Source organism: Stomoxys calcitrans, chromosome 1 (genome assembly GCF_963082655.1).
Source record: "Stomoxys calcitrans chromosome 1, idStoCalc2.1, whole genome shotgun sequence".
NCBI classification, from domain to species: domain Eukaryota; kingdom Metazoa; phylum Arthropoda; class Insecta; order Diptera; family Muscidae; genus Stomoxys; species Stomoxys calcitrans.
The window spans coordinates 184,083,197-184,108,428 of NC_081552.1; the positions used below are offsets into that span (position 1 = coordinate 184,083,197).

The 25,232-nt window shown below is 41.0% G+C and overlaps 1 protein-coding gene across 2 annotated transcripts in view; it reads right to left on the reverse strand.

Moving 5' to 3' along the window:
* The window catches only part of LOC106094719 (band 7 protein AGAP004871), an 89,494-nt gene that overhangs the window by 34,581 nt on the left and 29,681 nt on the right, over positions 1–25,232 (reverse strand). The window contains exon 1 of one of the 2 annotated variants that reach the window (XM_059360787.1): positions 381–742. The exons of the other annotated variant lie outside the window; for it this stretch is intronic. Within the exon in view, the coding sequence (XP_059216770.1) occupies positions 381–408 (28 nt within the window). The 5' untranslated portion in view covers positions 409–742. Of the gene's footprint in view, positions 1–380; positions 743–25,232 lie in introns of those variants that run through there. 2 annotated transcript variants of the gene reach the window in all.

A 25,232-nucleotide genomic window follows, 5' to 3' on the forward strand; every position in this document is an offset into this window, starting at 1 on the left:
CAAATGTTCCTGGTCTCATGTAAAATGGCTATTCGAAATAAAAGCACAAAAATTGTTTGTTCATCAAGGTTTGTTTTTCAAATAAATAAAAAAAATGCCCTCCTCATACTGACTCGCAAAATAAAGGCAAATTTTCATAGGGTTCAAATAAAACAAAAATTCGCAACCTTCAGGCCTCTTGCAAATGCAAACAATTAAAGTCTGTGCATTTAATCTGGACATTTAATCAAAACTGTGGCAATTTGTTTGGAATATAGCCAAATGGTTTGCTTTCGCTCTGACCCAAAATATATATCCATTAACACTCCCACCACAACCACCCTTCAACATAATGCGGGTAATTCAAAATTCAATGGTTATGGCCACAATTGATAACTTACTGATTTTATGGCTTGTACAGGAAGACATATCCGCTTGATCGAAGCTACGTTGCGGAAGCAGGGCTTTTGTTTAAATGCGCGTTTTCGCTACGCCAATTAAAGCCAACAATTAATTGTTGTGCCAATAATGGCTAGGACGAAGCTGAAGCTGATGGTGATGGCGATGACGATGACGGTGCCGCTGCTGAGGGTGCTGATGGCAACCGGAGCTGTGAGCTATTATGAAACAATTTCCATGGCGCTCGGCAAGCGGGTTTTGTTTGAGGGGGTTTTTTTCTGTGCAAAGTCTGTTGGCTTCCCGTTTGACGAAATTAATAAAAATCACCACGCATTGCCTTTGTAGTCGTTTGATGGGCGGAAATGAAACACAAACGTTCCCAAAGCACACACACACACACTCACACGCAAACTACTCGCGAAACCAATCACAATCACATTGAAACGACCACAAATTGTTTGCAAATAGCAAAGGAAACGGATCTACAATAAGTTTAAAAGTTAAAGGCTTCACGCTTGAAACGCCTGCACGGTCGTTGGTACCGTCGGTCACTGTGATTTCCGCTTGAGAGATCCTGGCAATACTGTGCGCCACAAACAACTGATTTTTTCATTATTTAATTATGCACAAAAGTTGCAGTTATCCGAAACAATACAGGAAAAAAACGTAAAGCAGAAAAAGGAAGTGGCAGGCAGCAGTGGCAGTAGTGATAGAGCCACATGCGTATGTATGTGAATGCTAGCCTCACTCTCGCCCACATAGGAATCAACCGCCACATGCTTGTACATGAATGGATACATTTCCACAATGCTTGAATGCTTCATTCGAGGCACGTATAAATGGAAGTATTTAATACAAGAGTACAAGCCACAACATTGGTCTACACTCGAGAAAATAGTAGTATTCCCTGCGTGCCAAAATAGATTCGGAGAGTTGGCTTAAACAAGCTGCATGTTGCTCAGTGGCCCAAATTCAAAAATCTTTGACCAAAAATCTATAAGCTCATTACTTATTTAGTTACTTAGTTGGCTGCCATAAAGCCTTTTATCCATTAATCGAACTCATATTAGATTTTTCAAGCGCTTTGATCCTCTCAGCAAATTGTCCAATTTCTGACAACAAGTTCCGAGATTTCATTCATTCTGACAACCTGAACTAGCCAATTCAGCTGTTGTATTTTGATACTTTTAACTATGCTAACTGGTCCATACATTTTACGAAGAATCTTTCTCTGAAACACTCCAAGCTCAGAACAAAGTTTACTGAAGGCAATCACGATGGTAAACGCAAAACCGGGACGACGACCAACAGCCCAATGGATATCGGAGTCTTTCCATCCATTGTTCTTCGTCTTCAGCCTGCACCATCTACTATACCTACTGCCATAGGATGGGGGCATACTCATCTATCCATTCCGCTTGTAACACCTCGAAATATTGATCTGCGACTCCATAAAGTATATATATTGTGGATCGTCTCGATATTCTGAGTCGATCTAGTCGTTTGATGGGCGGAAATGTCCGTCCGTCTGTCGCAATCACAATAGCGGTCGAACGCGTAAAGCTAGCCACTTGAAAATTTGCACAGATACTTAATATTGTAGGTGGTTGGGTATTGCAAATGGGTCATATCGGTTCAGATTTCGATATAGCCCCGATAAAAAGTAGATCACTCGATTTGACTTCTTAAGCCCTAAGAAGCCTCAATTTTTATTGGATTTGGAAATTCGAAATAAAAACCTACATTATGACTTACGACACTAATGCCAAAATTTATCCGAATCGGTTAATATGGTGATATATTCCACCTAGGTACCGATAAACCGATATGACTTCTTAAGATCAAAATAATTAAAATACAAATTCATTTAATAAGCGTACATTTTTAGCGGAATCCATTTTTAGTGGAATCCTAAGATTTTGCCCGGGCAAAATTAGCATGGGTTTACTTGTTATACCCACCACCATAGGATGGGTGTAGACTCATCATTTCGTTGTAACCCCTTGACATATTGATCTAGGACCCCATAAAGTATATACATTCTTGATCGTCCCAACATTATTAGTCGATCTAGCCATGTCTGTCCGTCCGTCTGTCTGTCGAAATCGCGATAGTGGCCGAACGCGTAAATCTGGCCGCTGGAAATTTTGCACAGATACTTAGTATTGATGTAGATCGCTGAGAATTGCAAATGGGCCATATTGAATCAGATTGGGATATAGCTCCTATATAAACCGATCTCCCAATTTGACTTCTTGAGCCCCTGGAAGCCGCAATTTTCATCTGATTAGGCTGAAGTTTTGAACATAGACTTTCAACATCCATGCCAAATATGATCCGAATCGGTCTTTAAACAGACATAGCTCCCATATAAACCGTTTCCCGGGTTTGACTTCTTGAGCCCTTAGAAGTCTCAATTTTCATCTGATTTGGCTGAAATTTGGAACAAAGGCTTGTGCTTTGACTTTCAACATCCATGCCAAGTATGATCGAATCGGTGTTTAAACAGACATAGCCCCATATAAACCGAGCCCTTAGAATACAAAATTTTCATCCGATTTGGCTGAAATGTGGCCCAAAACCCTATCTTATGACTTATAACCATACATACCAAGTTTTTTCCGAATCGATCGATATGGTGATATAGGCCCCCCTAAGTGCCGATATCCCGATATAACTTCTTGAGACCAAAATAATTCAAACGCAATCTCAGTTAATAAGACTACATTTTTAGCGGAATCCGTGGTTGTGGGTACCCAAGATTCGGCCCGGCGGAACTAAGCACGCTTTTACTAGTTGTTCATACCCTCCACCATAGGATGGGGGTATACTGATTTAATCATTCCGTTTGTTACACTTCGACATATGCGTCTTATACTTTACATATTTTAAGTCGATCTAGCCATGTCCGTCCATATGCCCGGCCGTCCGTTTGTCGAAAGCACTCTAACTTTCGAAGGATTAAAGCTAGCCGCTTGAAATTTTTCACAAATACTTCTTATGAGTGTCCGTTGGAATTGTAAATGAGCCATATCGGTCCATGTTGAGTCACTAGAGGGCCCAATTCTTTTCCGATTTGGATGAAACTTTGCAAGTGTTTTGTTATGATTTCCAACAACTGTGCCAAGTGTGGTTCAAATTGGTCCATAACCTGATGTAGCTGCCATATAAACCGATCTTGAATTTTGACTTCTTGAGCCACTAGAGAGCGCAAGTCTTAGCCGATTTGGCTGAAATTTTGCAAAAAGTGTTTTCCCATGACTTTTAACAACTGTGCCAAATATGAAATTTTGTACAACGACTTCTCTCATGACCTTCAACATAAGTGTCAATTATGGTCGAAATCGGTCTATAGCATGATGCAGCTCCCATATAAATCTATCTCCCTATTATACTTCTTGGGCCCCTATAGGGCGGAATTTTTGTTCGATTTGTCTGACATTTTACACAACGACTTCTACTATGGTCTCCAACATTCAGTTATGGTCCGAATCGGACGATAACTTGATATTAAAGCTCCAATATCATAGCAATTCTTTCCTTTTATCATATGTTTGTCTAAAAAGAGATACCGGGAAAAGAAGTCGACAAATGCGATCCATGTTGGAGAGTATATAAGATTCGGCCCGGCCGAACTCAGCACGCTCTTACTTGTTTTAACTTTAGTCGAGATTTTCTTGTAAGTGTCGCGTGAGTGTCGCGTGAGTGTCACGTGAGTGTCGCGTGACTGTTGCGTGAGTGTCTCGTGAGTGTCGCGAGAGTGTCGCGTGAGTGTCGCTGGAATGTCGCGTGAGTGTCTCGTGTGTCAAGAGCATGATTTTATTTACTCACTCTCACGCACGAAGAATTTTACTTCGACCATGGTCACGCACGATGACGTGATTGGATTTGGACTCACGAATCAAGTGACTCACGCGTGATTCACGCTTGCCAGTCATTTGTAGAATTTAGGGATAAGAAATCGAAACACGGTGGAGAATGACCGCTTTACCTTATACCCTAAGAAATTGAACTCCCCCGCCAAACCAAAGTAGTTCTGGCTCAATAACGATCCGGCAAATGCAGCCGCCTCACCTCAGGGCACCCCATCTTAATCGCAAAGTTCCCTGATTTGGATATTCAACAGAATTAAGCAAACGAAAGATAGAACACAGCAACAACAACAAGTGATCGAATATCTCAACTCTGTGTCTATATCCTTCACTACAGGATAAGTGTATATTAACTTCGTTTTACCGTTTGTAGCACTTCGAAATATTGCTTAACTCTCCCATTAAGTATATGAAGGGTGAATTTTAAGCTATTACCTTTTTGGCAACACAGGTTGAAACAGCTCACGGACGTTTCGTATTTTGTTTCCCTGCCAAACATCTTCAGTTTATTCTATAATTTAACCATAAATCGTCTTACAAACGAACAAATATTGAATTTTATTATCAAAATTCGAGCTGTGTTAAGAAAGTTCATCGCGCGACGAAGTTCATTTTTGGCTCAATAGGTACGTAAACAAGCAGAATTTTGGAGTGAAGATCTGAAGGTCTGAAGCATTGCAAGAGCAACCAATGCATCCAAAAAAAGTCACAGTTTGGAGCGATTTATGGGCAAGAGACATCATTGGACCGTACTTCTTCAAAGATGATGCGAATCATAATGGTAAGCGCCATCGTGAGATGATATCCATTGCAAGAGCAACCAATGCATCCAAAAAAAGTCACAGTTTGGAGCGGTTTATGGGCAAGAGACATCATTGGACCGTACTTCTTCAAAGATGATGCGAATCATAATGAAACTGTGAATGGTGAGCGACATCGTGAGATGATATCCAACTTTTTTTAAGCCCAAAATGCAAGAGCTTGACTTGCATGACATATTGTTTCAACAATACGGTGCCACATGCCACACAACACATGTAACAATGGACTTATTGAGAGGCGAGTTCGGTGAACATTTTATTTCACGTTCGGGACCGGTCAATTGTCCGTCTAGATCGTGCGATTTAACGCCTTTAAACTATTTTTTATGGGGTTATGTTAAAACTCATGTCTATAGAGACAAGCTCGCTTCAATTGACGCATTGGAAGACAACTATAAAGCATTTATTCGAGAGATACCGTCCGAAATGTTAGAAAGAGTATGCCATAATTGGACTAAGCGGATGAACCATTTGAGACGGAGTCACGGTCAACATTTGCATAAAATAATGCTAAAGCGCATCACGAAGGCATTGAATAACTCGATTGTGTCAGCATGTACCAGTGCCAAACCAAGGGGCAAACAGCGAACGGCATGGTGGACCCCAGAGCTGGATGGTCAAAGGAAGGACTGCTGAAAACTCTTCAACAGAGCAAAAATAACAATAGCACCACATCATTGAGACATCCAAAGGGCTAAGCTAAGAAAATATAAGACCGAGATGAGAAAGGCTCAGAACCAATCCTGGAGAGAATTCTGTAGCTCCGGGGAGGAAAATTCTATTCACGAGACCTATTATGATGGGGTATATGGGGTATGGACAATGTCTAGTGAAAAAACACAAGAACTACTCTTTGATACACATTTCCTGGGAAATTCTCCAACGGATAACGTGGCTTCAGAAGAGGTTGTCACTGGTATGCATTCTCTGGAGATTTTTAGGAAAATTGTGTCTGAGCCGAAAATCCTTTGGGCGATAAGAAGTTTCTACTCCTTTAAGTCGCCAGATCCTGATGTTGTATCACCAGTTGCATTACAAGCTGTGCCTGATCCCTTGACCAAGGGAGATAAACTTTGCTTGTATCAGCATGTCATATATACTTGTGGCATGGAGGACACAGAGCTCATTTTCATTTTGAAAGCAAGAAAACCTTACCACACGAAGGCAAAATATCTTCCTCCTATTAGTCTCTCATCCTTTATGCTGAGAGGTTCATAGAGACATATCTTGGGGCAAAGATCCCTGTCGCGCCAGCAGCATGCATATAGTAAAGGCAAATCCACGGAAACAGCCCTTCACGACCTAGTCGGCTACATAAAGGGTTCTCACGCTGTCAAGGTATATACTATTGTAGCGCTTCTTGACATTGAAGGTGCTTTCAATAACGTAAAACCGACCTCAATCATGAAGGAGTTTCTTGGCATCAACTCTACCGTAAGAAAGTTTATTAATAACTTACTTACTAAAAAAATGCTTTACTGCAGGCTATGCTAAAAAGATGGGTTAGCATAGGAACTCTTCAAGGAGTGTACTGTCTCCTCTACTTTGGAATATAGCCATTAACAATATATTATTGTCTCTGATGACGTGGCAATTGCGGTAAAAGGAACGTTCCCCAGCTCTTTAAGAGATATACTTAAGGAAGCTCTACGTGCAACAGCGGAGTGGGCTACCGAAGGTGGTCTAGGTATATATCCCTGCAAGACAAAATTAGTTCTCTTCAGCAGGAGATACAAGTGGCATTCAGTGGCACCTGTCTCCTTGGGAGGAGAGAATGTTCCATTTACAGAAAGCGCAAAATACATGAGTGTCTCTGATGACGTGGCAATTGCGGTAAAAGGAACGTTCCCCAGCTCTTTAAGAGATATACTTAAGGAAGCTCTACGTGCAACAGCGGAGTGGGCTACCGAAGGTGGTCTAGGTATATATCCCTGCAAGACAAAATTAGTTCTCTTCAGCAGGAGATACAAGTGGCATTCAGTGGCACCTGTCTCCTTGGGAGGAGAGAATGTTCCATTTACAGAAAGCGCAGGAAATTGAACTTCAAATCCATCATTTAGGAAAGGACAAGAAAGACAACTCTTGAGCCTTGAGAGCCTTTAAAAGTTGGGGGTTTAGAACGCGTGACATGCACTGGGTATATGCTGCAGTTGTCAGCCCTCTAATACTATATAGTGTTGAGGTTTGGTGGACGGCGCTTCAAAAATCCACCTATTGTTCAATACTTAACCGGATCCAAGGGATGGCTTGTTTGTGCATCACGGCCGCACTGAGAACGACACCATGTGATGGACTGAATTTAATGCTACATTTAATGTCTCTGGACATTGTAGCCAGACAGATTGCTGAGACCACTACCATGAGGCTTTCTTTTTGATGATGCTACGGACACTGTGTTATCCTTGATTCAATATCCGATATTCCATGCAGTGTGGATTACACCCCACCTGAGCCGCATTTCATAAAAAGTACTGGTCCACTATTCCGGAAAAAACCGCTTGGAACTATGATATCCCTGGTAACAGAAGTTACATAGACTTCTATACGGATGGTTCCAAACTAAACGACCAAATGGGCTTTGTGATCTAGAACTGCTCATATCGACAAGTTTACCCGACCACTGCAGTGTATATCAAGCGGTGATCGTTGCAGTTAAGGAAGTGGTTGAATGGCTAAGATATAATGTCATAACGACGATTGGCATAAATATCTTCTCCGACAGCCAGGCACTTATTCTGGGTGCCGTGCAACAGAGATATGCTAGGGAATTGTAAAGCGGACGAGCTTGCGGGACTAGGATCTACCTTACACATTCCAGGGAAACAGGATTCTGTAGGAATGCCTCTGGCGACATGTAAGCTAAGTTTTCAGGACCAGGACGAAAGGACGACGAATAATAAATGGCCCCAAAGAGGGGGCTGTGAGCATTCCAAATCTATGTGGCCTAATCTTGACTTGAAAAGGTCAACCGCTTTGCTGTCACTGACTATAACAGATTTCTCAGTCATTGTGTTTGTCATGACAAGTCACTGTCTAATCGGAAAACGTGCTGACAGACTGAAGGTTGCCAGCAACGACTTTTGCAGAAGCTGTGAGAACATCGAAGAAGAAGAGGCAATAGAGCACCTCTTTCGTGTTTGACCCGCACTTGCAGCCACTTTAGGTTCTCATTTCTTTGAGAAGCTGTCTGATTTAGCGGATGTGAACATTCGCAAGTTGTTGGTCTTTTCAAAGCGATCTGGATGGTTCAACGCTAGGAACTAGAAGTCATATTCCTTCTTCTGTTCCAGTGGTATCACAATGGACGAAAACGGCTAAGTGAGTCTGATAGTAGACTGCCACTTAAACCTATGGACAACATATGGACAACATATGGACAGTACTATCGATTCAAATAAAGATTTCATGCATTTTTTTGAATTTTATTTTTATACCCTCCACCATAAGATGGGGGGTATACTAATTTCGTCATTCTGTTTGTAACTACTCGAAATATTCGTCTGAGACCCCATAAAGTATATATATTCTTGATCGTCGTGACATTTTATGTCGATCTAGCCATGTCCGTCCGTCTGTCCGTCCGTCTGTCCGTCCGTCCGTCCGTCTGTCCGTCCGTCCATCCGTCCGTCCGTCCGTCCGTCCGTCTGTCCGTCCGTCCATCCGTCCGTCCATCCGACCGTCCGTCTGTCTGTCTGTCGAAAGCACGCTAACTTCCGAAGGAGTAAAGCTAGCCGCTTGAAATTTTGCACAAATACTTCTTATTAGTGTAGGTCGATTGTTATTGTAAATGGGCCATATCGGTCCATGTTTTGATATAGCTGTCATATAAACCGATCTTGGGTCTTGACTTCTTGAGCCTCTAGAGGGCGCAAGTCTTATCCGATTTGAATGAATTTTGATACGACGTGTTTTGTTATGATATCCAACAACTGTGCTAAGTATGGTTCAAATCGGTCCATAACCTGATATAGCTGCCATATAAACCGATCTTGGGTCTTGACTTCTAGAGCCTCTAGAGTGCCCAATTCTTATCCGATTGGAATGAAATTTCGCACGACGTGTTTTGTTATGATATCCAACAACTGTGCCAAGAATGGTTCAAATCGGTCTATAACCTGATATAGCTGTCATATAAACCGATCTTGGGTCTTGACTTCTTGAGCCTCTAGAGGGCGCAATTCTTATCCGATTTGAATGAATTTTGGCACGACGTGTTTTGTTATGATATCCCACAACTCCGCCAAGTATGGTTCAATTTTGTACGACGGATTCTCTCATAACCATCAACATACGTGTTTATTATGGTCTGAATCGGTCTATAGCCCGATACAGCTCCCATATAAATCGATCTCTCTATTTTACTTCTTGTTTTTATACCCTCCACCATAAGATGGGGGGTATACTAATTTCGTCATTCTGTTTGTAACTACTCGAAATATTCGTCTGAGACCCCATAAAGTATATATATTCTTGATCGTCGTGAAATTTTATGTCGATCTAGCCATGTCCGTCCGTCTGTCCGTCCGTCCGTCCGTCCGTCCGTCTGTCTGTCGAAAGCACGCTAACTTCCGAAGGAGTAAAGCTAGCCGCTTGAAATTTTGCACAAAAACTTCTTATTAGTGTAGGTCGGTTGGTATTGTAAATGGGCCATATCGGTCCATGTTTTGATATAGCTGCCATATAAACCGATCCTGGGTCTTGACTTCTTGAGCCTCTAGAGTGCGCAATTCTTATCCGATTGAAATGAAATTTTGCACGACGTGTTTTGTTATGATATCCAACAACTGCGCCAAGTATGGTTCAAATCGGTTCATAACCTGATATAGCTGCCATATAAACCGATCTTGGGTCTTGACTTCTTGAGCCTCTGGAGTGCGCAATTCTTATCCGATTGAAATGAAATTTTGCACGACGTGTTTTGTTAATATATCCAACAACTGTGCTAAGTATGGTTCAAATCGGCCAATAACCTGATATAGCTGCCATATAAACCGATCTTGGGTCTTGACTTCTTGAGCCTCTAGAGGGCGCAATTCTTATCCGAATGGAATGGAATTTCGCACGACGTGTTTTGTTATGATACCCAACAACTGTGCCAAGTAAGTTTCAAATCGGCCCATAACCTGATATAGCTGCCATATAAACCGATCTTGGGTCTTGACTTCTTGAGCCTCTAGAGGGCGCAATTCTTATCCGAATGGAATGAAATTTCGCACGACGTGTTTTGTTATGATATGCAACAACTGTGCCAAGTATAGTTGAAATCGGTCCATAACCTGATATAGCTGTCATATAAACAGATCTGGGGATTTGACTTCTTGAGCTTTTAGAGGGCGCAATTCCTATCCGATTTAGCTGAAATTTTGCATGACGTATTTTATTTTTACTTTCAACAACTGTGTCAAATAAGGTTCAAATCGGTTCATAACCTGATATGATGCCATATAAATCGATCTGGGATCTTGACTTCTTGACCCCTAGAGGGCGCAATTATTATCCGATTTGCCTGAAATTTTGTACGACGGATCCTCTCATGACCATCAACAAACGTGTTTATTATGGTCTGAATCGGTCTATAGCCCGATACAGATCCCATATAAATCGTTCTCTCTATTTCAATTCGTGAGCCCCAATGGGCGCAATTCTTATACGAATTGGCTGAAATTTTACACAGGTCTCCAACATATAATTTAATTGTGGTCCGAACCGGACCATATCTTGATATCGTTTTAATAGCAGAGCAACTCTTTTCTTATATCCTTTTTTGCCTAAGAAGAGATGCCGGGAAAAGAACTTGACAAATGCGATCCATGGTGGAGGGTATATAAGATTCGGCCCGGCCGAACTTAGCACGCTTTTACTTGTTTTTTTTAAGAAACTTTCCTATAGCTCTAAAAAAATCAACCTTTACATTCTTTCTCGTTATAACATTTTGTGTCGATGTACCCATATCTACCCAGCTATCGAAAACAGATGAGTGAAGCTGGCCGCTCAAATTACACAAATACTTCTCGATGAAAGATGATTGGGATTGTAAATTGGCCAAATCGGTTAGTGTTTAGATTTAACTCCCATATAATTCGACTTGCCGATTTGATTTCTTGAGCCCCTCTAAAGCACCATTCTTTTACGATTTCGTTTAAATTTCACTCAGTGACTTCCTCTGTGACCTCCAACATCTTTAATAGGTATGGTCAAATGAGTTCAAACCATTTCTATCCGTTTTAACCGAGATTTGTCTGTAATCTTCAACATCAGTAACAAGAATTTTTCAAATCGGTCCATAACCTAATAGTTCCCAAATCAAATAACCCGATCTCCTTATTTTACTTCTGAGCCAAAACCATTATCAAGTACCTATCTCTCAATTTGACTTTTTCATATATTTATCAGATATTTTCTTCAACAGTGTACAAATTGTCTGTCTACAATTACAGATGCATTCATATTCCATACATAAATATGTGTAAAATCATAACATGGCATCAAAAACTCGTTGCTCATGCTTTGGTACAACCATACTCACATGCAAGCAAACGTGCACGTACACTTTTATATTAGGATAGATTGATTTTAATAGAAATTGTTATACACCGACCATACAAATACCAACTGCATTTGTGGCTATCGATTTTAATCAATCAATTAAGTGCACAGGACGAAAATGACTTACGCAAGTAAACTGAAACAAATTCTCCAAACCTTCTTTTAAGCACACTGCTGGGTACCCAAACTTTATGTGCTTTATGGTAACATATCAAAGTTTTGCCAAGCAAGTACAAATAAATTAGGCTGTACGTGAGCCGTGTACAGAATTTTTTTTTTTAATGAAGATGAAATGGTGCCCTGAAGATGTGTTTTTTAGGCAAGCTGTATCGGGCTTTCGACTGTTTCGAATATTGGAAATTAGAAGCAATTTGAATGCACTTTGTCTTCGTACAATCCCATGGCAGCCGGTTGCACACACTAGATTGACCCGACGGAATCTTCATCGGCAAGCGCTATCGCCCCAGTATACGTTTTCGTCCTTTTTACGTCATGGGAGAGGTATATCCCGAAATGCCTTCTCCGCACGCTTCTGGTCCGTGCTAGGATTAAAAAGAACCCCGGAACCTGGTTCTGTTCGGTTGTTGCCAGAACCGCCTCCATCATCGGTCGGTCCGATATTACTCTGGCATTGAGCCACCTCGAGTATAGTCACACTGAATATGTTGCAAGGCGCTATGCGAACCCCCGACCTCTCCCGTGCGGCAATATAAGCAACAGCAGCATCCTATCCCCAATATTCCCAGGCCAGTGCCGGGAAGTGTATCATTATACCCTCCACCATAAGATGGGGGGTGTACTAATTTCGTCATTCTGATTGTAACTACTTGAAATATTCGTCTGAGACCCCATAAAGTATATATATTCTTGATCGTCGTGAAATTTTATGTCGATTTAGCCATGTCCGTCCGTCTGTCCGTCCGTCTGTCCGTCTGTCTGTCGAAAGCACGCTAACTTCCGAAGGAGTAAAGCTAGCCGCTTGAAATTTTGCACAAATACTTCTTGTTAGTGTAGGTCGGTTGGTATTGTAAATGGGCCATATCGGTCCAAGTTTTGATATAGCTGCCATATAAACCGATCTTGGGTCTTGACTTCTTGAGCCTCTAGAGTGCGCACTTCTTATCCGATTGGGATGAAATTTTGCACGACGTGTTTTGTTATGATATCCAACAACTGTGCCAAGTATGATTCAAATCGGTTTATAACCTGATATAGCTGCCATATAAACCGATCTTGGGTCTTGACTTCTTGACTTCTTGAGCCTCTAGAGTGCGCAATTCTTATCCGATTGGAATGAAATTTTGCACGACGTGTTTTGTTACGATATCCAACAACTGTGCCAAGTATGGTTCAAATCGGTTCATAACCTGATATAGCTGTCATATAAACCGATCTTGGGTCTTGACTTCTTAAGCATCTAGAGGGCGCAATTCCTATCCGATTTGAATGAATTTTAGCACGTAATATTTTGTTATGATATCCAACAACTGTGCCAAATATGGTTCAAATCGGTTCAAAACCTGATATACTGATATAGCAGTCATATAAACAGATCTGGGAACTTGACTTCTTGAGCTTCTAGAGGGCGCAATTCCTATCCGATTTAGCTGAAATTTCGCAAGACGTTTTTTATTGTTATTTTCAACAACTACGTCAAATAAAGTACAAGTCGGTTCATAACCTGATATAGCTGCCATATAAACCGATCTGGGATCTTGACTTCTTGAGCCTCTAGAGGACGCAATTATTATCCGATTTGCTTGAATTTTTGTACGACGGATTCTTTCATGACCATCAACATACGTGTTTATTATGGTCTGAATCGGTCCATAGCCCGATACAGCTCCCATATAAATCGATCTCTCTATTTTACTTTTTGAGCTCACAAAGAGCGCAATTCTTATTCGAATTGGCTGACATTTTACACAGGTCTCCAACATATAATTTAATTGTGGTCCAAACCGGACCATATCTTGATATCGCTCTAATAGCAGAGCAAATCTTTTCTTATATCCTTTATTTTTGCCTAGATCGATGAGATTGTGGATTTTATGAGTCGGAAGAGCATATTGGTCGCAGCAATCCAGGAGACAAAGCTGACCAACACCTGCAGCATGCACAGTTGTCACGGATACAATGTGCTACGTAAGGATCGCTTAAGCAATGGAGTGGGGGACTAGCCTTCTTGATGCACCATTCCGTGCAGTATAGACCCATGTCACCTGCGCCTGGCGCTAATAACCTTTACATGGAGTGCATGGGGATAGCAGTCAGGTCCGGTACTGCCGAGATAGATCTTAACAACGTGTACATACCGCCGGTTGGTGGCTGTGTCCCAAGCTTACAAGCCCGACATAAGTGGGCTACTATCTGTCCATAATCGGCTGGTCCTATGAGACTTTAATGAGCATCACACTTCATGGCATTCTCCCCTAGGTAACAACCAGCGGGGCATAGCTATGGTAGAGCAGATTGAAGGCTTCACGTTTTACACGGTGAATGAGGGTGCCCCCACTAGGATAACGAAGAGGTGTTGTAGCTCGCCAGACATTTCAATTGCATCCCCTGATTTCCTGAGTGACGTATCCTGGCACGCCGACATTTTTTTGGAATCAGACCACCTCCCCATAATTCTCACCATCGACCGACCACCCGACTTCATACCCTCTGAGTGCCGAACGTTTCTCAATCAGAAGAAGGCCGATGGGTCTGGCTTCAGAGAGTATACCAATCGCCGTTTCAGTGAACTGACACCCTCTCGCATGTGCTAGTTGCCGAGAGGAAATTCCGAGACATCATGAACGCAGCAGCCGCTCGCTGTATGCCAATTGGTCGAATACCCCAAGTGCGGAGCATTTTCCTAGCGCAGGCAGTGGTACTCGCAGACGAGCGAGATGGGAATCGTTGTACGAACCCCACTATCCCCAGAATCAGCGAGCTGAATCTGGAAATAAACAGGATACTCAACGAACATAAGCGAAATTTGTGGCTGAAACACTTGGAGCAATGTAACTTAGGCACCGATTTAGGCAAACTGTGGTCTACTGTTAAGTCACTCTCGAACCGCGGTAGAAGGGACGACAGGACCTCAGTCACTTTTGGCGACGTAATTGTGACTGCTTTGAAGAGATGCGCCAGGTTGTTCTACCGTCACTTTATTGTGCATACCGAGAGTGACAGGGCTAGGAGGAGAGCCATTCGCCGTATCCGTGGTCTCCAAGCCGATGGAAAGTCATCACAATTTACCTTGAGTAAAGTTACGAATGTCATCCTCGGCGCCAAGTCATCCAAGGTATTTGGCCCCGACGGAATCTCTGCACTGATGTTTACCTTCAGTAACTTACTACTGTCCTCAACCTGTCTTTAAACAGTCTTGTAGTTCCTGATGTCTGGAAAATTGGCACACTGGATCGCGAATTATCTGTGTGGTCGTCAGTCATTTGTGGAATTTGGGAATAAGAAGTCGAAGCACCGCAAAGTGAAACAAGGACGACTGTACGATTACGGCATCAGGCCCCCATCCATTTCGGTGCAAGAAATCGGAGGATGTATGCCACCAAATCTTCATCCACATTATTCACTACAAATACGCGTGAGGTGAATACCGAGCTGAAAATGATTACGATCATCAAGTATCCCAAACTACTTGGCGTCATATTTGACAGCTCCTACACATTCTCCCCACATGCCACAGTAAGTGAAATGTAGAAACAAGGTTCTCAAGTCTCTTACGGGCAGCACTTGGGTTTGAGGTGCTAACAAAGAAACCTTGTTGACCACGTACAAAGCAATTGGCCGGTCTGTGGTAAGTTATGCAGCACCAGAGTGGTCTCGTCCGCTCTGTGACACGTATTGGAATAATATACAGATCATTTAGAATGCCGCCCTCCGAACTGCGACGGGCTGTCTCCTCAATTCTCCCGTGAACCACCTATATCTGGAGACAAAGATCCTACCTGTTCGAAACCATAAATACATGCAGTCTAAGCAATACCTTTTGGGCTGTTATCGCAGAGACCATCCAAATCATCAAAGGTATAGACCGCCCAGAAGCCTTAAGGTAGATCTTCATGATTTAGAGCTAAAGGTTCAGCGCTACCAGAGAGAAAGATCAAGCGCCATATTTAGACAACATTCATGCAGACGCGGTAGCAAATGCTGTAAATAGCTACCGGGTGAATGTAGTCCTTGGAGAACGACCGCCTCCCATTGTACCTGAAGAAATTGACCTCCCCCAGCAAACCAGAGTAGTTCTGGCTCAATTACGTTCCGGTAGATGCAGCCGCCTCAACTCCTACAGAGCAAGGATTGATGTCGACGTGCAAGATGTATGTCCCAATTATAACCAGGGACCACACGATACACGTCAACTGTTTAACTGCCCAGCCAGACCCGAACCCTCTGAATGCACCCCATCTTAGTCGTAGAGTTCTTGGATCTGGACACTTAAAAAATCATGCATACGAAAGATAGAACACAACAAACTGTTACAAAAACACTTTGTATTTAGACCAAAAAAGAAAATATTTTTAAAATTTTACAATGATCCGATGGAAAATGCATTGTTTAGAATGATATTAAATTATTTTATAATGACTTCTTGAGCCTCTGGGAAACTTAAGCGTTGTCCGATGGTCCGATTTGGCTGAAATTTTGCATGTAAATTGCAAATTTTGCCCATGAATATTCCACTAAGGAACAGGGGCTAACTTCTCTCATATCAATGAGGGCAGTTCGATTCAAGTTTAAGCTCAATGATAAAGGGCCTCCCTTTTATAGCCGAGTCCGAACGGCGTGCCGCAGTGCGACACCTCTTTGGAGAGGTTTTACATGGCATAGTACCTCACAAATGTTGCCAGCATTAGGAGGGGAAAACCACCGCTGAAAAATTTTTTCTGATGGTCTCGCCAGGATTCGAACCCAGGCGTTCAGCGTCATAGGCGGACATGCTAGCTTTTGCGCTACGGTAGCCTGTGTTCTGGCCAAGTACGGTGTAAATCGATCTATAACCTGGTATAGCTCCCATATAAACCGATCTCCCGATTTGACTTCTTGAGCCCTAGCAAGCCGCAATTTTTGTACGATGTAGTTGAAATTTTGTACATGATGTTCCATTATGACTTCCAATAACTGTGTCAAGTACGATTTCAATCAGTCGATAACCTGATACAGTTCCCATATAAACCGATCTCCCGATTTGTCTTCTTGAGCGCTTAGAAGCCACAATTTTTGCCCGATTTGGCTGAAATTTTGCACGTGGTGACTTTCAATAACTGTGCCTAGTACGGTCCAAATCGGTATATAACCTGATAAAGCTCCCATATAAACCGATCTCCCGATTTGACATTTTGAGCCCATACAAGCTGCAATTATTTTCCGATTTTGCTGAAAATTTCCATGCTGTGTTCGGTTATGACTTCCAACAACTTTACCTAGCACGGTCTTAATTGGTTAATAAACTGATATAGCCCCCATATAAACCGATCTCCCGGTTAATAGCCCTTGAACCCTTGAAAGCCGCAATTTGTGTCCGATTTTGCTGAAAATTTGACAAAAATTATGAATTACAACAACTCTGCCTAGTACGGTCCAAAATGTTCTATAACCTGATATAGCTCCCATATAAAGCGGTCTCTCGATCATCCCCGTTCGGTTCGTAGAAGCCTTAATTTTTGCTGGTTTGACAGAAATTTGTCATGTAGAAAAAAATTATGCCCTTTAACTAAATTTATTTTCTATAAATTGTTAGCAGAATCAATTGTGGTGGGTTCCCAAGATTCAGCCCTGTCGAACTTAGCACGCTTTTTACACCTCTATCATTTCCCCTTGATATTTCGTGGTCCATTTAATTCTCAATCAGTTTAGTAACACACTACTTACTTTAAAAGAAATTTAACATAGAACCTTCAATCTACCCCAATGTAAATATGTATAATTACTAGTTCGTTTAAACGATTGTGCAGTGTACAAAAGCTTTGTGGACTTGGGGAGAAAAATGGTTAGAATTGTTAGTGGGAATTTTTTTTTTGTGGAAAATGAATGAGGTACTGTAGCAGATACAACAAGTAGGTGAATATTCGAAGCTCTATGCGTAGGAGAGTTAGTGTATGTTCGATTGAATGCCTACATGAACCAAGTGTGATGGTAGATGGGCGTGTGTGTGTGTGTGTAAAGATGGGAAACAAAAACAACGAAAGAAAATAGGAAACCAAGAAATACTCAAATACTTGTACGATAACACTACAAGTATATTGCCAGCATCAATTTACTACACACATATACCGGAAAAGCACATCAGGGGGTGTAGAACACATTTACAATCAGCATAGGCCTTGTAACTGTGCCTGTGTGTGTGTGTGTAATCATTTGGCTCTCTACCTTGCCATGATGCAAGTATGGTTGACAGTATGATAATGGCCATAAAAAACCTCTAAAGCACAATTACAATTTTATTTCTGATTCACTGTTACACACATACACACACACACAGCTATACTCCCAGCTCCCAGCAAGGTATGTGGAGAAAGCGATGGTATTTGCATCAATTGAGTTTGGTGGCCTAGCTCACGGCTACGAAAGGAGACAATCTAATTAAGTGATAAGGACATTACCTAGACCGACCAACCATCGTTATGGGAAAATGACATCGGAAACAGTTAAGGGATTGTTAAGAGCACTTTTCGCCCCAAAGGCTATAGGAAGAAGGGAATGCCAAGGATATGATTTAAATCTTAAATATATATTTCAAACAAAAATAAAAGGATGAATATGAAAATTGGAAAATACTTTTGAAGTTTCTAAAGCTAAAAAAAATTGTTACAACAATATCAACTGATTGTCAAATGGGACAAATAATAACTGAATTTGGAATATGTTATTAATTCATTGTTAGTTTTAACAGCAAAAAATAATTCTCTTAAGTGATGAGCAGGCAAATCGGCAAAAAATCACCTACGGATCCAATCTTAGACATACTAGGAAAGGATGCTGGAAAGAAGACTATTCTACATATCCGACCTATTGACATACAGATAAAATGTGAGGCAACCACTGCGGCTATGCGTCTTAAGGCGATGGGAGCAGCTCATACCATTGCAGTATTATCGAAGCGACGATAGGAAACCTGGAAGGAAGGGAAGAGGTTTCCTTTCGGATACCTGAGACGACACTTGAGGTCGAGTGCGAGGCACTGCTACCAGCGGCACAGTCTTGGACTGAAGGAACCCTAATATTGTCATCTGGAAAACCATGTTACACGATTGGATCAAATCTAGAGGACAGAGTGGGCCTGGGGGGTCTACATTGAGAACCCACGGACTTAGATCTGTTTTAGACTGCCTGACCATAATATTTGGCACAGTGAGTTCTGTGCCAAATTTCATTTCTGTGAAGTGTGGTCCAGATCGGACCATATTTGGATATATATAGACCGACCGCCCAACCTGCCGATATAGGATATTAAGGTCATAAAAGATCAATTTATTATCCGATTTTAATGAAATTTGGCACAGTTCCCTACCCATTCCTGTCAAATGTAACAAAGTTCAGATTTCATGGGATCAGAAGGTCAGGTTTATATACAAAGAATACGAAATCATCAAAAATTGTTTGGAAAATGTTTTTATATCCAAGATATGTGCAAAATTGTAAATACCCAGCATTTGGGTATATATGGGTAAATAGCCTGGTATTTACCCAATTTACCGGGTAAATACCTTTTGGGTATTTACTCAATGCCCATCTATAGACATGAACACTATTAGGGATTTTGTAAGCAGCACGGAATTCCTAAAAAAATCATTTTATATCCACCACCATAGAATACCTTGAAATATTGATCTACGACCTCACAAAGTATTCTGTATCGTCTCGATATTCTGAGTCGAACTAGCCTTGTCCGTCCGTCCGTTTGTCTGTCAAAATCACGAAAGCGGTTGAACGCCTAAAGCTAGCCGCTTGAAATTTTGGACAGATACTCCCTGTTTGATGTAGGTCTTGAAGATTGCAAATGGGCCATATTGGTTCAGATTTGGATATAGCCCCCTTATAAACCGATCCCCGGAATTGATTTCTTAAGCCCTTAGGAGCCTCAATTTTCATCCGATTTGGCGGAAATTAGTTTTATGTTATGATTTCCAACATCCATGTCAAGTATGATCCGAATCGGTCTGTAAACAGATATAGCCCCCGTATAAACCGATCCCCCGGATTTGATTTCTTGAGCTCTTAGATGCCCTAATCTTCATCCGATTTGACTGAAATTTGGGACAAAGGCTTGAGTTATGACTTCCAATATCCACGCCAAGTATGGTTTGAATCGGTCTCTAAACAGATATAACCCCCATATAATCCGATTCCCAGATTTGAATCTATAGCCCCTAGAAGCCTCGAATTTCAACCGTTTTGGCTGAAATTCGGAACGAAGACTTGTAGTATGACTTTCAACATCCATTACAAGTATGATCCGAATATGTCTATAAATGGATATAGCCACCAAATAAACCGCCCTTCAGCCCTTATAAACCTCAATGTTCACCTGATTTGACTGAAATTTAGCTCTAAACCCTATGTTATGACTTATAACATCAGTGCCAAATTTTATCCGAATCGGTCAATATGGTGATTTACTAAATTTTCCCATGAGTATTTCATTGAGGAACAGGGGATACTTCACTCATATCAATGAGTGCAGTCCGACTAATGTTTAAACTCAATGATAAGGGGCCTCCTTTTTTATGCCAAGTTCAAACGGCGTGACGCATAGCGACACCACTTTGTAGAGGAATTTTAACAGGGCAGGAAACCTTACAAATGAATCCACCATTGGTAGGGGGATAACCATCGATGAAAATATTTGTGATGTTCACGCTGGGATTTGAACACAGGCGCTCGGCGTAATAGGTGGACATGCTAACCTCTGCGCTACGGTGGCCTATATGGTGATATATACTCAGTTATTAAGGGTAAATTTTTAATGGAATTTATGGAATTTTAGGGGAAGTTTGGCCGGGCCCTACCTAGCTCGTTTCTATATCATATCCGCACCCTCATTTCAACCTAACCTAGCAGAACACTGCATTTCAGCCCAATCGGAAAACAATTGCGGCTTCTAGGAGCTAAATATGTCAAATGGGGAGATCAATTTATATGGGAGCTATATCGGAAACTAAACCGATATGGCCTTCTGAGTACGACTATGTTAGAAAATGATCAACTTTCCAATGGAAATGCAAGATTGCAGCCTTTATCTCTATATCAGGAAATGGACCGATTTGAACCATGTGCAAAATTTTGGCCAAATCAGATAATCAGATGCACCCTCCAGTGGCTTAAGGAGTCAAGACCCCAGATAGATATATATGATAGCTATATCTGGTTATGTACCGATTTGAACTATACTCAGCACATTTGTTGGAAGTCAAAATAAAACACTTTGTGCGAAATTTCAGCCAAAACAGATAGGAATTGCGCCCTCTAGACGCTCAAGAAGTCAAGACCCCAGATAGGTTTATATGACAGCTAAATCAGGTTATGGACCGATTTCGACCATATTCAGCACAGTTATTGGAAGTCGTAGCAAAACACTTCATGCTAAATTTCAGCCAATTTGGATGAGAATTGCGCCCTGTAGTGGCTCAAGCAGTCAAGATCCCAGATCGGTTTATATGGCAGCTATATCAGGTTATAGCCCGATTTGAACCATACTCAGCACATTTGTTAGAAGTCAAAATAAAACACTTTATGCAAAATTTCAGCTAAATCGAATAAAAATTGAGGTCCTTAGAATATCAAGACATCATAACCTAACATCGGTTTATATGGCAGCTATATCAAGTTATGAACCGATTTAAACCATACTTACCAAATTCACCATGTGCAAAGTTTCAGCCATATGGGATAAGAATTGCGCCCTCTAGATGCTCATGATGCTCAAGACCCAAGATCGGTTTATATAGCAGCTATATCAAAATGTCTTTATGGGGTCTTAGACGCAAATTTCGAGGTGTTACAAAAGGTATGACGAAATTAGTATACCCCCCCCATCCTATGGTGGAGGGTATAATAAAGAGGGTAATTCCCAAGGTATAAAATATTTAACCTACCCTTTAACAAGGTAAGGGGAACTAAACCTAAGTTTTCCCATGGTAAAGGGTACTTATCCTATACTTTCCCAAAGTATAGGGTATTTAACCTACGCTTCCCCAGGCACAGAGTATTTAACCAACGTTTTCCCAAGGTAAAGGGTACCTAACCTTTCCTTTCCCAAGGCAATGGGTACTTAACCTATAGTTTCCCAAGGTACAGAGTACTTAACCTACCCTTTCCGAGGAAAAAGGTACATAACCTACCCTTCCCTTTCTAAAAGGGTACTAACAAGGTACTACTTCCCTTTCTAAAAGGGTACTTAAACTACCCTATCTCAAAGAGTCAAAAACTACCCTATCTCAAAGAGAAGTTGAACTACCCTTTCTGAGAGAGTACTATATCAACCCTTTCCGAAAGGGTTCTACCACTACTATTTCTCAAACGGTACTTAAACTGCCGTTTCTCAAAAGGTACTAAAACTGTCCTTTCTCAAAGGGTACTAAAACTACCATTTCTCAAAGGGCACTAAAACTACGCTTTCTCGAGGGATACTAAAACTAAAACTAAGACTACCCTACATCACAGAGTAGTAAAACTACCCTTTCTGAGAGAGTACTAAAACTAACCTTTTAAAGGGTACTACCACTACCACTACTCAAAGGGTATTAAATCTACCGCTTCCAAGGGATACTAAAACTACCCTTTCTCAAAGGGTACTAAAACCACCCTTTCTTAAAGGGCACTAAAACCACCCTTTCTTACTTTCTCATAGGGTACTAAAACTACCTTTTCTCAAAGGGTACTTAAACTTCTGTTTGTCAATGGGTACTAAAACAACCGTTTCTCACAGGAAACTAAAAGTAACCCTTCTCAAAGCGTACTAAAACTAGCTTTTCTCAAAGGGTACTAAAACTCCACTTTCTCAAAGGGATCTAAAACTAGCCTTTCTAAAAGGATACTAAAATCACCATTTCTCAAAGGGTACTTCCACTACCATTTCTCAAAGAGTACTGAAATTACCTTTTCCCAAAGGGGACTAAAACTACCCTTTCGCAAAGACCACTAAAACTACCCTTTCTCAAATGGTACTAAAGCTAATCATTCTCAAAGTGTACTAAAACTACAATTTATCAAAGGGTGCTAAAACTACTCTTTCTCAAAAGGCACTAAAACTACCCTTTGTCAAAGGCTACTAAAACTACACTTTCCCAAAGTGTATTCAAACTACCCTTTCTCAAAGGGTACTAAAATTACCCTTTACAAAAGAGTACTAAAACTACCGTTTCTCAAAGGGTAGTAAATCTACCCCTTCTTTTTCAAAGTGTACTCAATATCCTTTTCGAAGCTAGCGTGTACCCAGTTTTCGAGGTAAAGGTAGTAAAACTACCCTTTTCCGCGGTAAAGGGTACTTTACACTCTTTCGAGGTAAAGTGTGTCAAAACTACCCTCTGCCGAGGAAAAGGGTACTAAAACTTTTCTTTCCAAAGGAAAAGTGTACTGAAACTACCCTTTTCCCAGGTAAGTGGTACTAAACTTACTCTTTCCCACAGTAATTGTTACTTAGCCTACCCTTTTCCAGAATAAAGGATACTTATCTATCCTTTCCAAAGGTACAGGGTGCTTAACCTACCATTTCCCAAGGTAAAAGTTAATAATGCTACCCTTTTCCTATCTAAAGGATACTAAAACTATCCCTTACCATGTTAAAGAGTACTGAAACTAATCTTTTCCAAGGTTAAAGGTACTAATATTACCGTTTCCCAAGTTAAATGGAACTGCTACGCCTTCCCAAGTCTTTGGGGGCTAAATCTTCCCTTTCCCAAGGTATTAGGTACTACTACCCCTTCTCAAGGCATTGGGTACAAAATCTTTTCTTTCCCAAGGTATAGAGTTCTAAGTTTACCCTTTTCCAAAGTATAGATGCAGTTTCTTGCTACGCTAAACAGTTTCTCATTACTCTAAGTTTCTCATTACTCTAAGACATGTGCCATTATTGCAACAAGCAAATGATCTCAATCGATGTTCGCTCCTCGGATTGATCATAAGTTTAGCACGCCGAAGGAATGCCTTTCATCTATCATAACATGGCCAATTTGATTTGTCACTATTTTATCCGTGACCAACCATGTGGTTGGTCGATTGAAACGATCGGAAATGCATGCTGTAGAAAAGGACAGCTAGTGTGAATGTTGTCAGACTTATGTAACTGTCGTGCTTACATCGTACAGTACGACTTACCAATGTATGACCCTGAAGCCTCCACACCTTATATGGCCGATGAGTTATTCTAATCAAACAACGAAACGCGTCCCACAATGGGTGGTGTGTGTTTTAATCTCTGGCTTTCCTCTTTCGTTCCAAAAATCTCCGACCATTAAGCTCGTCTCGAAAGAGAAACAAACGAAAATTTCTGAAATTAAATGATCTTTGCTTAAACAGGCAAAAAACTTGAAAATAAAATGTTATTTGCCTAACTTATAAAATGGTCTTTCGTTTTTTCTTCAAGGGCACTTAGAAACCATAATTTTAACCCCATTTGTTTGTACACCGCGATATGGGTTCATAGATGGATATAGCACCATATAAAGGGTGATTTTTTTGAGGTTAGGATTTTCATGCATTAGTATTTGACAGATCACGTGGGATTTCAGACATGGTGTCAAAGAGAAAGATGCTCAGTATGCTTTGACATTTCATCATGAATAGACTTACTAACGAGCAACGCTTGCAAATCATTGAATTTTATTACCAAAATCAGTGTTCGGTTCGAAATGTGTTCATTCACCGTAACGTTGCGTCCAACAGCATCTTTGAAAAAATACGGTCCAATGATTCCACCAGCGTACAAACCACACCAAACAGTGCATTTTTCGGGATGCATGGGCAGTTCTTGAACGGCTTCTGGTTGCTCTTCACTCCAAATGCGGCAATTTTGCTTTTTTACGTAGCCATTCAACCAGAAATGAGCCTCATCGCTGAACAAAATTTGTCAAAATTTGAACACATTTCGAACCGAACACTGATTTTGGTAATAAAATTCAATGATTTTCAAGCGTTGCTCGTTAGTAAGTCTATTCATGATGAAATGTCAAAGCATACTGAGCATCTTTCTCTTTGACACCATGTCTGAAATCCCACGTGATCTGTCAAATACTAATGCATGAAAATCCTAACCTCAAAAAAATCACCCTTTATATCGATCTGCCCGATTCTGCTGAAATTTTGTCCCAAAAGTACACTTACGGTGTTATTAATAAAACCAATCGAATATAGTGACCATTAGGAATAGGTCCATGCAAATTGCATACCAACATTTTGTAAGTGTCTTTTCCTTACGCATCTTCATATGCTAAAACTATTTCCATTCCTTCCATTCATGTGGGAAATCGATTTATACAAAATGCCCCAAAGCTTTAACCAAATGGTGGGACCGCATAAAATAGTCCATTTTTAACTGAATGTAATTCAAAATATTTGCCAAACCTTTTCCTCCAACTATTTGTCGTTTACCAGCACAAGACAAATATAA